This window comes from Plasmodium gallinaceum (assembly GCF_900005855.1).
Source record: "Plasmodium gallinaceum strain 8A genome assembly, contig: PGAL8A_v1_108, whole genome shotgun sequence".
NCBI lineage: Eukaryota > Apicomplexa > Aconoidasida > Haemosporida > Plasmodiidae > Plasmodium > Plasmodium gallinaceum.
In genome coordinates, this window is record NW_021628228.1 from 1,105,263 (window position 1) to 1,118,682 (window position 13,420).

Sequence of the window (13,420 nt, forward strand, 5' to 3'; positions counted from 1 at the left end):
CTTAATTTATTTTTATTTTAATATATATTTTATTTCTTTTTTTCTTTATAAATAATGTAATACCATTCCGAAAATTATTCACATATACCTATATTTTTTTAAAGCTGTGAAAATATAAAGCTTTCGATGTAATTTAGCTTACAGAAGGAGATGGAATCTAAAAAATCATTTCCTTAGAATAAAAAAAAATTTGTAGAAAATCATATGAATTATATTAATCTTGATATCTTAAAATTTTTATTATTTTTAATTTGAAATACTTTCCATTATTATTTATTATAAATGTGAAAAGCTTATTTAAGTATAATGATAATTTTTAAAAATTCAAAATCATATTTATTGGTTATATGTTTGTTTTTATCTTTTGTTTTATTTTATATATCTTATTTTTTTTTTATCAATGGAGTTTTTAATCCGGCAGTTAGAATAATTTTCCTTGGAAGTAAGAAAAGAATAATATATATAATATAATTATTATTTTTATTAACATAATTATTTTGTATTTTTTTTTTTTTTTTTTTCTTTTTATGAAGGCCAAATTTCGGATATAAATGAAGTTTATGAAAATTCTATTATTGAATCAATTGGAACATTATTTTTAAAAAAAAGTTATTTCAATATGTCCATATTACTTATATTTTCTATTATTATACCTATATTAAAATTTATTATGGTTAGTGATAATTTATACAGTTTTATTAAATTACATAATCTAAAAGCAAATCATAAAGAAGAAAATGACATAAAGCTTATTAATATAATAAATGAAAATAACTTATTAATATTAAAAAAATTTAGCATTTTGAGTTCAATTTCTAGGTTTCAATTTGTAGATGTTTTAATATCATTTTTTATTGTATCATCATTAAATTTTTATTTGTTAAATGCAGAATTTTTAATTGGAGGATATCATTATATAAATTATTGTATTTTATCAACATTATCATCCTTCTTGTTATTAACCTTTACTTCAATCAAAATTCAATTATATAAAAAGGAAAATATAAAAGTATATCCGTTACTTTCTGAAAAACATTTAAATTTAAATTGCTCTAATTCCATTTTGTGTAATACTAAAGTGGATTGTTGCAATGAAATAAATAAAATAAGTAATGACAATGATAATCACGCTTATATATTAGATGATAAAAATAGAAGCAATTTAGAAAATGAGAAGAACGAGGAAAATTTAACTAATGAAAACATTGCTGAAGATAAATATTTAAAAAATGTTAATCCTAGTAATAATGAAAATGCTAGAAATACAAGTATGGAAGAAATAAGCTATACATTAAATGAATTTAATAATATAGATAGAAATATTTCGGAAAATGAAAAAAATCAAAACCAATTGCTTTGTTATAATAAATTGCAAAATTTAAGTAATATAAATTATATATCAAAAATAATAAAAAATAATGATGCTTATATTTATTTAAAAAAGAAAAAATTTAATTCCTTATTGAAATCAAATTGTGATGTAAATACTTTTAATATCATAAAATTTCTTTATGCGCTTTTCTTATTTTTTTATTTATACTGTTGTATTTATTTGATAATAATTGAAAGGTCTAATATTTTTGGTATATATATAAATTTAAGTTATTTTAATTTTAACATTGATGGTATTTTAATTGATTTTATTGATATGTTGAATACATTAAAAATTAAAGTTCCTAAAAATTATATTTGTCCATTCTTTGTAATACTTCCATTCATTTTTCCAGTATTAAGTGGAATTTCTTTTTTCTTAAGTGCATCTTTTATCAATATATATTATATTATTTTCTCAAATTATTATAGAAAGGTCCTCGCAATTAATAATGAATTAGTTTTTGATCCAGAAATAGGAGAAAATCAAAAAGTAACAGTTTCAGAAAGATATAACTATTTATACATAAAAAAAGAAATAGAAAAAAACGATAAGTTATCAAATACATCTGATGATTTATCTTCACCTAATAGTAGCACTTATCTGAGTAGTAAAAGTGAAGATATAAATACTAACTTCATTTATGGCAAATTTTTGAACTTTTGTTTTTTTTTATCTGTTTTTTTTTGTTATGTAGCTTCCTTTATTCTTCATTTTTCACTTGGAGAGATAATAACTATATCTATTTTAACATTTTATCAAGTTGTAAAACATACAAATAATATGAATATTACTATTTTATTTAAAAGTAACAAAGTAATGTTTTGTAAATTCTTGATATTTTTAATTCATGGTATTATTTGTTTTTCATTATATCTATATGTGAGACAATGGAAAATATACATAAATAGATTACGAAAAACAAAAAAAAAAATATTATTATTTGAAAAGAATAGATACAGTGAAATAGTTGATTTGAATATTCAAAAGAGTGAAAACTGTGATATCCCTATATATTCATTATTTTTCAAAAGTTTATATAGAAGGAAAATATATAGTGTAAGCATAAAGAAACAAAAAGAAGAAAAAAATTTTGCTTGCATGAGAATTATAGATAATAATGAAATAAGTGAAATGTATCAGAATACTACAGTAGATAATGAGGAGTATGAAGATTTAGATTTAATTGATAATAAAGAAGATTCGTTTATTAAAAACAGAAAAGACAACACCTTTTCAACAAATTTATCAGATAATTATGAAATTATAGATTGTTTACAAAATAATAAAAAAAGTAGTGTTGATAATGTTAAGAATGAAAATTTTATGTATTTTAAAAGTATTATTCCCATTAAATCAATTTTATTATCAAATTTAGAAAAAAAGAGGAAGAAAAGGAAACTAGACAGTTTAACAAAAATATTAACATTATTACATTTGCTTTTGTTTATTTTTATTTTATTAATGTCATTAATGGCTTTTATTAAAAAAGAAAAAGTGTTCAAGTTTAAAATTTTTTCAACCAATAAAAAATTGAATGATTTCTTTAAGTCTTCAAAATTTCATTCATTAATGCCTACAAGTATAGGAAAGTGTAAAAATAAGGATTATGTTGCCAAATTACCATGTTTTAATGTTGGAATAATATTTCATGAAGAAAAAACTTTTTATCATGCTACTCTTTTTTATTTGGAAGATATAAATTCTTTAAATATAAAAAATTTAAATTTTTATTATGAAAATAAAGTATATTATTTAGTAATAGATGGATATTTTAAACATATTTCTGGTCCAGTTTTTTTAAAATTATGTTTAGGTTCTAATTTTTGCCCAGTAAGTACAAATAGTTCATTATTGGGAAATATGTCATCTTTTTCAATTACTATATCTGCAAAATGTAATGATAAAAAGCCACCAAATTATATAAGTAAACTTTTTATTGAGGATTTAAAAATCACAAAAATTGAACTTGTAAAAGATGCAAGTATAGTTAATAACATTGATATAAAATTAAAAAATATTCAGAAACTTGTACAAAATAAAGTTAATTCTATGTTAGCTAAAAAAAAAAAATTTATAAAATGGAGAAATCGAAAATATAATCTTGAGGGTTTTATCAATTATTTGATAACAAAAAATGTATTATCTAGTTTTTCTTGTGAGCCTTTATATGATTAAATAATTTATATCTATAATATATACCTACACTTATTTTATAATATTAAATATGCTGTTTTATCTGATTTATTTATTTTTTTTTTTTATATTGTTTTGATACTTTAATATTTTAAAAATAGAAATAAATTTGTTTAATTTCTTAATTATTTTATAATAATTTTTCTAGTTTTTTATTTCTCATTTCTATGTGGTTATGTTTGATTTGTGTGTTTTTTTTTTTTTTTTTTTTTTATTTTATTTATAATTGAATTATTTAAATTTATTAAATTATTGTTTCTTTATTTTAATTTAGAAATTTTTTTTTTTTTTTTTTTGGGCTTTTTTCTAGTTATTTTTTTTAATTTTTTTGTTTTAGTTCTTGAATATTTTATTCATATTTATGCATTATAAAAATGTAAAATGATTTTTAAAAAAAAATGCACTGTTAATGCATAGAAATTTTTTATTCTTTTTTTTTTCTGATAAATTTTTTCTTTTTTTTATTTTTTCTTTTTTTTTTTTATATATTTAATGTTTAATATTTCTCTTTTTTTCCTATTTTTTTTTTTTTTTTTTTAACTCATTTTTTTATAATTTAAGAATAAAAAAAAAAAAAAAAAAGATTCTGATATATGCATTTGAAGTTCTTTTGAATATATAAAATAAAAAAAAAAAAAAAATAGAAGTAGACAAAATTATTCTTTTAATATCATTTTTTTATTCTATTGTTTTACAACAGAACTCATCTAAATTATAAAATATATAAATAAAAAATGAAAGTTTAAAAAAAATACATAATCCTTAGTAATAAATAATGATGTTTTTAATAAAAACTATTTAAGTAAAATATATTATTTTATATTCAGTATCTTTATACATTTAATGAAGGAATGTTTTAATTTTTTTTTCTTAAAATGTATTATTTTTTTTTTCTGATTTTAGCCTTATTTGCAAACGGATTTTTAAGAAATAAAGGTAAAAACGAATTTTAAAAAAATTATAATAATACTAATAACACAAATGAACACACAAAAAAAATTTTTATATTATTTAAATGCTAATATACTGTTTTTTAACTATGATCTTTCTTTAAAAAAATTTTATATAAATTACATCCGTCTAAATAGTTTTTAATAAAGTCATTATAATTTCATTTTTATTTTTTATTTAATTTTTTTTTTTTTTTTAAATTAAGAATACACAAAATTAATTGGGAGTTCTAATTTTAATTCATTAAAAATAAATAATGAAAAAACCGAAGATAATTTAAACGATTCATTTTTTATACCTGTAAAAAGTAAGGTAGATGTAATTAATAATAAATTTGATAAAGAAAAAAGTAATGATAATGAAAAAATAAAAAATATAAAAATTGATGAAAGACAATATGTAGGCTTTATTGAAAACTGCACTATTAACAGTTGTGTAAAACCTGAAAACAAAGATACTGATATATTACATGAAAATGAAATTAATAATTTAGCTAAAGAGGAGGATAAAACTATGAATAAAAAAAAAGAAAAAGAGGGAAACGAGGTAAATGATGATAATTATAACAAAAAAGAAAACAATGAAAATAAAGAAAGGAATGATATACACAAAGAAAAAAGTGAATTTAATGAAAAAAATGATATCAAAATAAATAAAGATGAAAAAGAAAAAAAATCTTTAAATAATATTGAAACTAATGAAAAGAATTTGAACAAAGAAATAACAGAAGTAGGTTCTAACAAAAATTATGAAAAGAAGGAAGTAAAGCATGATGAAAAGGAAAACAAAGAAAAGCATAAGGATGGAAGTGCAATAACAGAAAATACTAGAAGTGAAGATAAATTAAACTTAGAAAAAAAGGATGATCATTTAGATGAAGAAAAAGAAGATCTAGAAGAGAATGATGAAGAAGAAAAAGATGTAGATGAAAATGACGAAGAAAAGGATAAGGGAGATGAAGAAAAAGATGAAGAAGACGAAAAAGAAGATGAAAATGAAGATGACATAGATGAAGGTGAAAAAGAAAGTGAAAAAAGGAAAGAAGGAAAAAATAATATAATAAAAGAAAAAGAAATAGGAAAAGATAAAAATGAAGATGACAAAAAAAATATAAAGGAGAATGAAAAAGGAAATGAAAATCAGAATAAGGAAGAAAGAGACAAAAATAAAATTAAAGATAATACAAAAGATCTAGAGAAAGATAAAGAAGAAAAAAAAGAGGAAAAAGAAAAGAAGAAAGAAGAGAATAAAAAAGAGGAAAAGGAAAAGAAGAAAGAAGAGAAGAAAAAAGAGGAAAAGGAAGAAACAGATGAAGGGAAAGAGAAGGATGAGGAAAAAGAAGTAGAAGCAAGAAAAGAAAATGAAAATGAAAAAGAAGATGTAGATGAAAATGAAAAAGAAGAAGAAGAAGAAAATGAAGAAGAAAATGAAAAAGAAGAAGAAGAAGAAGAAGAAGATGAAAAAGAAGAAGAAGAAGAAGATAATCATAATAATGGAGAAGACATTAAGAAAAATAATGAAAATCATGAAAATCATGAAATGAAAAAGGTAAACGAGGATGTAACACTAACAAAATCATATATAGATATAAATGAAAATAGTGACATTAAAAATAATTTTAAAATTGAACAAAGTGAAGTTAAAAATGAAGATAATGAAGTAACGAAGAATATAAAAGACAATGAAAATATTCATGAAAAGAAAGATGAAAATAATCATATCACATCTCCAAATATTTCAGAACAACCTCAGGTAAATATATTTTTTTTGAAAAATAAGTTGATATATTAAAAAAAATAAAATAAATAGTATTACTTTGTATTTTTATTTTTTCCTTAATTTTATTTAATCAGAACAATACGAATAAAGAAAGATTTAAAAAAAAGAAAAATTTCGAATCTAATATGTTTATCATAGATAAGAAGATGCAAAAAAATTTAAAAAATGTAGATGGAATACTAAAGGATTTAAATTCCAAATTGAATTATCACAAGGATTTAAAAAATGTTTGAAGACAAAAAATAATATATATATATATATATATATATATATATATATATTCATATATATATATTTATATTAATTTTTAGAGAGAGTTAAAACTAAAATTTGAGGCCATGAGTAGAATAAAGCAGTATGATATGTTCAATGATCTTATAAAAAAATCAGTAGAAATTTTAACTCTTCGATTAATGAAAGTAATAAAAGAATTTCATATTTATATAAAATTTTTTTAATATATATATATAAATATGATATATTTGTAAATCATTTCAATTTCACATTTTTTTAGTGTGTTATACAAATGTTTTTATTTAAACAATCAATTTTTTTTTTTTTGTATATTTATTTTTAATTATAGATTAATGAAGATTTACATAAATTAAAACAATCCTCAGAAATTGCACTACAAAAATATATAACTGAAAAAGGTAAATAAAATGAATGTAATATAAAAAGATTTAATATATACTTTGTCGTTTTTTTTTTTTTTTTTTTTTTTATAGGCGATGATTTAATAAAGTTTTCTAATTTACCAAAATATGATGTAACTTAATAAATATTCTTAATTATATGTTTCCATATAAATATAATATATTAATATAAAGATATAAATGTGATATACAGAGAAATATGCGTTTAAATTGTTATGTTAACATATATATAAAATCATAATTTTTCTTTCTTTTTTAATATTTTAAGAAGTATAATGAGGAAGGAATTATTGAGAGAAGCAAAACAAGTATAAAACAAAAAAAAAAAAAAAAATGTGTACATATATTTATATAGTATTAATTATATACTCCTTTTTTCAATTTTTGTCTTTTGTAGATAAGAGTGAATCAAATGGACATTTATTTTGTCCTATAAGTTAGTATAAAAAAAAAAAATGTAAGTTAATTAAAAAAAAACTAATTTAAAATTTTTAATTTTTTAGATTGTGATAAAGAATCGTGCTACAACAAACCAGATCATCCAACTCAGTGTTACGTAAAAATATTTTTATAGTAGTAATTTAAAAAAAAAAGCATATATATATATATATATATTTATTTTTACTTATTTTTTAACATTTATAGAAATTAGAACAATCAGGGAATCATATTAAAAGAATATGTGAACCTTTTGCTAATAGTCATAATGCTACATGCAAAAAAGTTAACACTTTTTTTTTTTTCTATTTTGGTGTATAATAATATAAATACTATTGTCTTTTATTTTTAATTTTTTATTACAGGATTTTAATCATTGTGCTATAGCAGCACCAGAGCGAAATAGAATATATTCAGTTTTTATATATGTATTTTTAATAAAATTAAATAAAATTAGATAAAAAAAAAAAAAAAAAAAATATACATATATATATATAATTAATATAAAATGATGAGAAGTAACAAATAATTTTTTTTTTGTAGGATGAACATCAAGATATACCACAATTCATAACAATCAAAGTATTTAAACATTTTTTTTTTTTTACTTTTAAAATATTCATTGAAATATTTTAGTAATTGATATTTTATTTTTTCATATTTCATGAGTTTTTTTATATTTATTTACCTTTTTATTAGGGTTATAATTTACATGAATGTTTACAATTCCTTGTAGTAAATAAAAATTCTGTCTGCTTGTAATAAATTGAAATATTAAAAAAATTTTTTTTTTTTTAAATTATAGTTTATCTATTTTTTTATTCCTTTTTTTTTTTTTTTTTTTTATTTATTAGACCTGAATTTGTTGAGAGAAATATAATTGAATCTAGTGAAATTTTGATGGAACCTGTTTTAACTAAACTATTAAAGGATGAAGTTGTATTTGAAAATATTAAGGTTAAAATAAAATGAAAAAAAAAAAAAAAAGTTATTTGGCTTGTTATATTTTTATTTCATTTTATTATTATTTTTTTTGTAGATAAATAAGGAAGGAGAATATAACATATGTTTAGCACAATTTTATCATACAGAAGAAAAAGAAGATTTACTAGCAGAAAATTCGGCAAATAAAAATAAAAAAAAAAAAAAAAATGAAATAAAAATTTTAGGTGTAGATAGTGTTGGAACCTTATATGTTTTACCTTTTCCATCAAAAAAAAAAATAAAAGATTAAAAAAAAATAAGTAAATATATATATATATATTGTTTGTGTTTATATATTTGTCATGTTTATTAATTTCTTTTTAGTTTTTTTTTAAATTCAATTTTATTTTTATATTTTTTTTTTTTTTTTTTTTTTTTTTTTTTAATTTTTATTTCTTTTGCTTTCATTAAAATTTATTTTTTATATATTTCATTTTTATTAAAATAAATGAACATTTATTTTCACAAAACTTAAAATTTTTTTCACCATATTACAGTTTTTAAAATATATATTCATGCAATTTTAAATATGAGGTTCTACAAAAAAATTAAAAGGGTATTTGGATTAATACCCTTTAAAAAAAAATTAATTTATTTTTATTAATAATAAAGACATATATATATTATAAAATATTATTAATTAAATTTTTATATAACACTAATATTATATATTTGAAAATTGCCATGATAAACAAAAAAAAAAAAAAAAAAAAAAAAAAAAAATTAATTCTATTAATCATATAAATTATATAAAATGACTTATAAATAATTTTTTCTAAATAAATAAACATACAATCACTTTTCTATTGATTTCCTATCAAATTTTATTTTGATATTTCTTCTATTTTTTATTTCAATTTATTTTTTACTTTAAGATTTTCTACTTTTGAATTAAAATGATATTCTTTAGCTTTTTCAATGAAAAAAGAATAATCTTTGAATACGTTGAATCTCCTTACTTTAAATGTTGGAGTTAGATAATTATTAGTATCCCAAATTTTTACAGTTAAATATATAGTATTGATTATGTTATATCTATTTAAGTTAGTTTTATTATATGTTTCCAGCATCTTATCCTTTACATAATTTACATAAATATCTGCGTTTATCATATCATCATCTACTAAATCTAAAAATTCTTCTTCAGAAATCTTCTGATCACTTAAAATATTATCTTCTAATAGACTTTTGGAAAATAAATTTTTATCAATTGAAACAATAGCAATTGGTCCATCTAAATCTTCATCTCCATATACAACACAATGATTAATAAAAGAAATTTCTGAATATAAATTATTAAGTAATCCCGTTTCTATATATTCACCTTGAGAAAGTTTAACTAATTCTTTCGATCTATCTAAAAATGAAATAGATCCATTATCATTAATTTGAACTACATCACCAGTTTTATAAAAGTTATCTTCAGTGAAAGCATTTTTCGTTTGTTCTTTTCTTAAAAAGTAACCACAAAATAATTGCTTACTTTTAACTAATAATTCTCCTTTTGGGAGTTTATCATTAACATTATAAGATTCCCATGTTACTAATTTAAATACAGTACTTGAAGATATAGGACCTCCTACAGTGCTATAATGCATATCGTCTTTATTCTGCAGGAATAAAGGTCCAGTTGTTTCAGTTAATCCATATCCTTGATAAATTTTTGCATCCAGTAAAATATGTAATTCTTTTTCTATTTTGGATGATAATCTACCACCTCCATTTATCATAAATGTTAAATTGGGGTTAATTCTTCTTCTGATTTTTTTTGAAATATGAGTTATAGATTCGAGAAATTTTCCAAATTTTCCATTATTATTATATCTTCTAAGTTGTAAAATTTTTTCTACAAAAAAACGTTTCACTTTTGACAACTTTTCTATTTCTGTCATAATATTAGCATATAATTTACTAAAAACTTTAGGTACACCAGTTAAAAAATTTGATTTTGCCTCTAATAAATCTTTTACAAAATAATGAATTTCTTTACTCCATACATGCACTTCTAATCCCTTTAACAATGCGAGATGTACATTAATTCTTTCATATATATGAGAAAGAGGCAAATATGAAAGATGCTTTAACAAGTTAAATGAAAAAAGATTAGAATCATATAGTGACGTAAGTGTATAATAAAAATTTTCATTTGATAACATAACTCCTTTTGGTCTTCCAGAAGTACCTGATGTATAAACTATACTGGTGATAAAATTTTCGGATTCATTTTGTATGATATCAGTTCCTTCATTATTGTCTACTAAGACCTCAAATTCAACTATTTTAATTCCGAAATTTTTAGCTTCTTCTTTTAATTGATTTAATTTATTTAATTTTTCCTTTTCATTTTCACAAATATTTTCATTATCTTCTTCCTCTTCATTATTGCCTTCAAAAACATTATTACTATTATTAGGTTTTCCAAAATGATCTAATATTATCAAATATTTTATATCAGGCAAATCATTTCTGCGAGATAATAATTTATCAACTAAATTAAGATCTGTGCATAACCATTCCAGTCTGGATTCACGTAAAATTTCCACAATTTCATCAAAACTAAATTTAGAATGCATTATCAAAGTTGTAACACCACTTAGCATAGATGCTAAATCGGCAACTATCCAATTTGCAGAATTATTTCCATATATTCCTAATATTCTAAATGCTCCCCCATTCTGTTCTTCATCATATTTTTTAACTGGTACTCCTCCTTCAAAATTATTAAGAGAATGACTAAACCCAATAATTCTACTAAAAAGTGCGTCGTATGTGAAAAAATGTTTAGGTTTTCCACATTCATATTCTACAATTGCCTTTTTATTACTATTAAATTTATTTTTCTTCAGAAGTAATTTAAATATATGTGTATACATATCATATGATGACAGATCCTTTTCAAAATCTCTTTTACGATAAAGTGATGTTTCATTTTCATTACGTGATTTTGAACATACTTCCGTATAAGTTCCTCCTGGTATAATTCTCGCGTAATAATATGCTAATTGAATGAAATAAATAATTAGAACAAAGAGATTGAAATTGAGCATTTTTAATTTATTATTATCTAATTTTAATAAAAACAAAAAAAAAAAAAAAAAAAAAAAAATTTTTTCTTCAAGAAAAATAGCTATTTTTATTTTATTTTTAAAATTAATTTTTGTTTAAAAAAAAAAAAAAAACTAAAATTAAAAAATTCTAATTTAATATTTAATTAAATAGTAATTCTAAATGATTTCATATATTATTTATTTTTTTTTTTTTTTTCTTTTAAATTAAAATATATAGCACATAAATATCAGTACATGCTAATATATTTAGAATACATAATATAAATTTAACAAATGTTAAATTTTTTTTTTGCATTTATTTAAAATAATAATTTTCTTTTCTAAATTTTAATTTCATTTATGTTTTTATTATTTCTTCTGATTATTATAAAATTTTTTTTTTTTTTTTCACTTTATTTTTCTTATATACTTTTTATTTGTGTTAATTTTTTTATTTAATATTTTTTGATCTTTTTTTTTTTTTTTTTTTTTTTTTTTTTTTTTTTTTTTTTTTTTTTTTTTTTTTTTTTTTTTTTTTTTTTTTTTTTTTTTTACTAGTTCTTTATTTCTCTATCTATATTTCTATTTTTTACTTTTTTCGTATTTTATTCTTATTATTTCTTATTATACTCTTAATTTTTTTTTTTTTTTTTTTTTTTTTTTTTACTAGTTCTTTATTTCTCTATCTATATTTCTATTTTTTACTTTTTTCGTATTTTATTCTTATTATTTCTTATTATACTCTTAATTTTTTTTTTTTTTTTTTTTTTTTTTTTTTTCTCTCTCCTTTTTTTTTTTTTTTTTTTTAATTTACATCCTTATTTTCAATATTGTTATAAAAATATTACATTGAAAGAGAAAAATAGGTTTTTAAATTTTAACTTTTTTTAATTTTTATGTATAAAAAAAAAACATCTAATAAATGTTTTATAAAAATAGTATTAATTATATTGTATATATTAATTTCATACCTTACCATGCATTATTTATTAAGTCTCTAATACAAAAAAGTTTATAAATTTTTATTTGTTTATAAGAATTAAAAAATAATATGTTTTATTTAAATTAAGAAAAGAAATAACTTATGTAAATATAAAACAATTGTTATTTTGTGGTTCATTATAATATATGAAATGTTTAAATTAGAGGAAAAAAAAAAGCATGCAAATGTTGTTGAAATATGTATGGTAATATAAAAATTTTGTATCACAAAAAAAAATTTACATGAAGTAAATTAAAATTTAAAATAACTTTAAAATATATTGATTATAAAATATTAATCTAAACATCATAGGAAAAATGCAAATAATAAAAGCCATAAGAATTAATAATTAGTATAGATTTAAAAATTTTAATAAAAAATTTTCTATAAAAGACATTTCCTCAGCATTTTTAATAATAAGTATCACATGTAAAATAATAATTTTTAAATGTACATATTAGAAATTAAAAGAATAGCTAATTTTATATTAGTAATATAGTTATATTTTTTGGAAATTTTATTATATATAGATATACTATAAGTGTATTTTTTATAAATGACATAATAATGGAAATTATTTAAAATTAACACTTTAAAGTTGAATGTAATTAAAATGAGATATTTTTTTTTTTTTTTTTTTTTTTTTTTTTTAATGAAATATCACATTTTTATTAATATTTAAAATAATTTATATGACAAAAAAATATTTTTGTTAAATCTTTTTTTTTTCTCATTATTACAATAGTACATATATTTTTTGAAAATCTATATTAAAAAAAAAAGAAAAAAAAAAATAATAATTATGTTTCAATTCCAAACAATTTGCTTATACATTTTAACCTTTATATATTTTTTAAGGTTCCTTAATGAACTATATATTTTTTATTTAATATCTACTTTTAAAAATTAAAGAATCGTAAGTATTTTTAAAAGAGTTTTAATGTTTTCAAAAATTTTGCACCAAAAAAATATCCATAAAAAAAAAAAAAAAAAAAAAAAAAAAAATGATAAAAAA

General features: G+C 18.5%; 3 protein-coding genes across 3 annotated transcripts; 2 read left to right on the forward strand and 1 right to left on the reverse strand.

Annotated features, from left to right (window-relative positions):
* Positions 1-306: 306 nt before the first annotated feature.
* PGAL8A_00405500 (conserved Plasmodium protein, unknown function) lies at positions 307-3,550 on the forward strand (the record flags this gene model as incomplete). The annotated part of the gene is made up of 2 exons (XM_028670417.1): positions 307-442; positions 534-3,550. 2 exons carry the CDS (start codon positions 307-309, stop codon positions 3,548-3,550), a joined length of 3,153 nt encoding a protein of 1,050 aa, XP_028527172.1.
* Positions 3,551-4,443: 893 nt separating this feature from the next.
* On the forward strand, positions 4,444-8,626 carry RON6 (rhoptry neck protein 6, putative; the record flags this gene model as incomplete). Its single annotated transcript, XM_028670418.1, has 15 exons — positions 4,444-4,504; positions 4,725-6,271; positions 6,373-6,525; positions 6,610-6,717; positions 6,882-6,951; positions 7,027-7,067; positions 7,223-7,262; positions 7,352-7,390; positions 7,458-7,510; positions 7,600-7,677; positions 7,758-7,820; positions 7,936-7,974; positions 8,092-8,150; positions 8,247-8,349; positions 8,432-8,626. The coding sequence occupies 15 exons, from the start codon at positions 4,444-4,446 to the stop codon at positions 8,624-8,626; spliced, it is 2,649 nt and encodes an 882-aa protein (XP_028527173.1).
* Positions 8,627-9,224: 598 nt separating this feature from the next.
* On the reverse strand, positions 9,225-11,423 carry PGAL8A_00405700 (acyl-CoA synthetase, putative; the record flags this gene model as incomplete). The annotated part of the gene is made up of 1 exon (XM_028670419.1): positions 9,225-11,423. The coding sequence occupies one exon, from the start codon at positions 11,421-11,423 to the stop codon at positions 9,225-9,227; it is 2,199 nt and encodes a 732-aa protein (XP_028527174.1).
* Between the last annotated feature and the right edge of the window lie 1,997 nt (positions 11,424-13,420).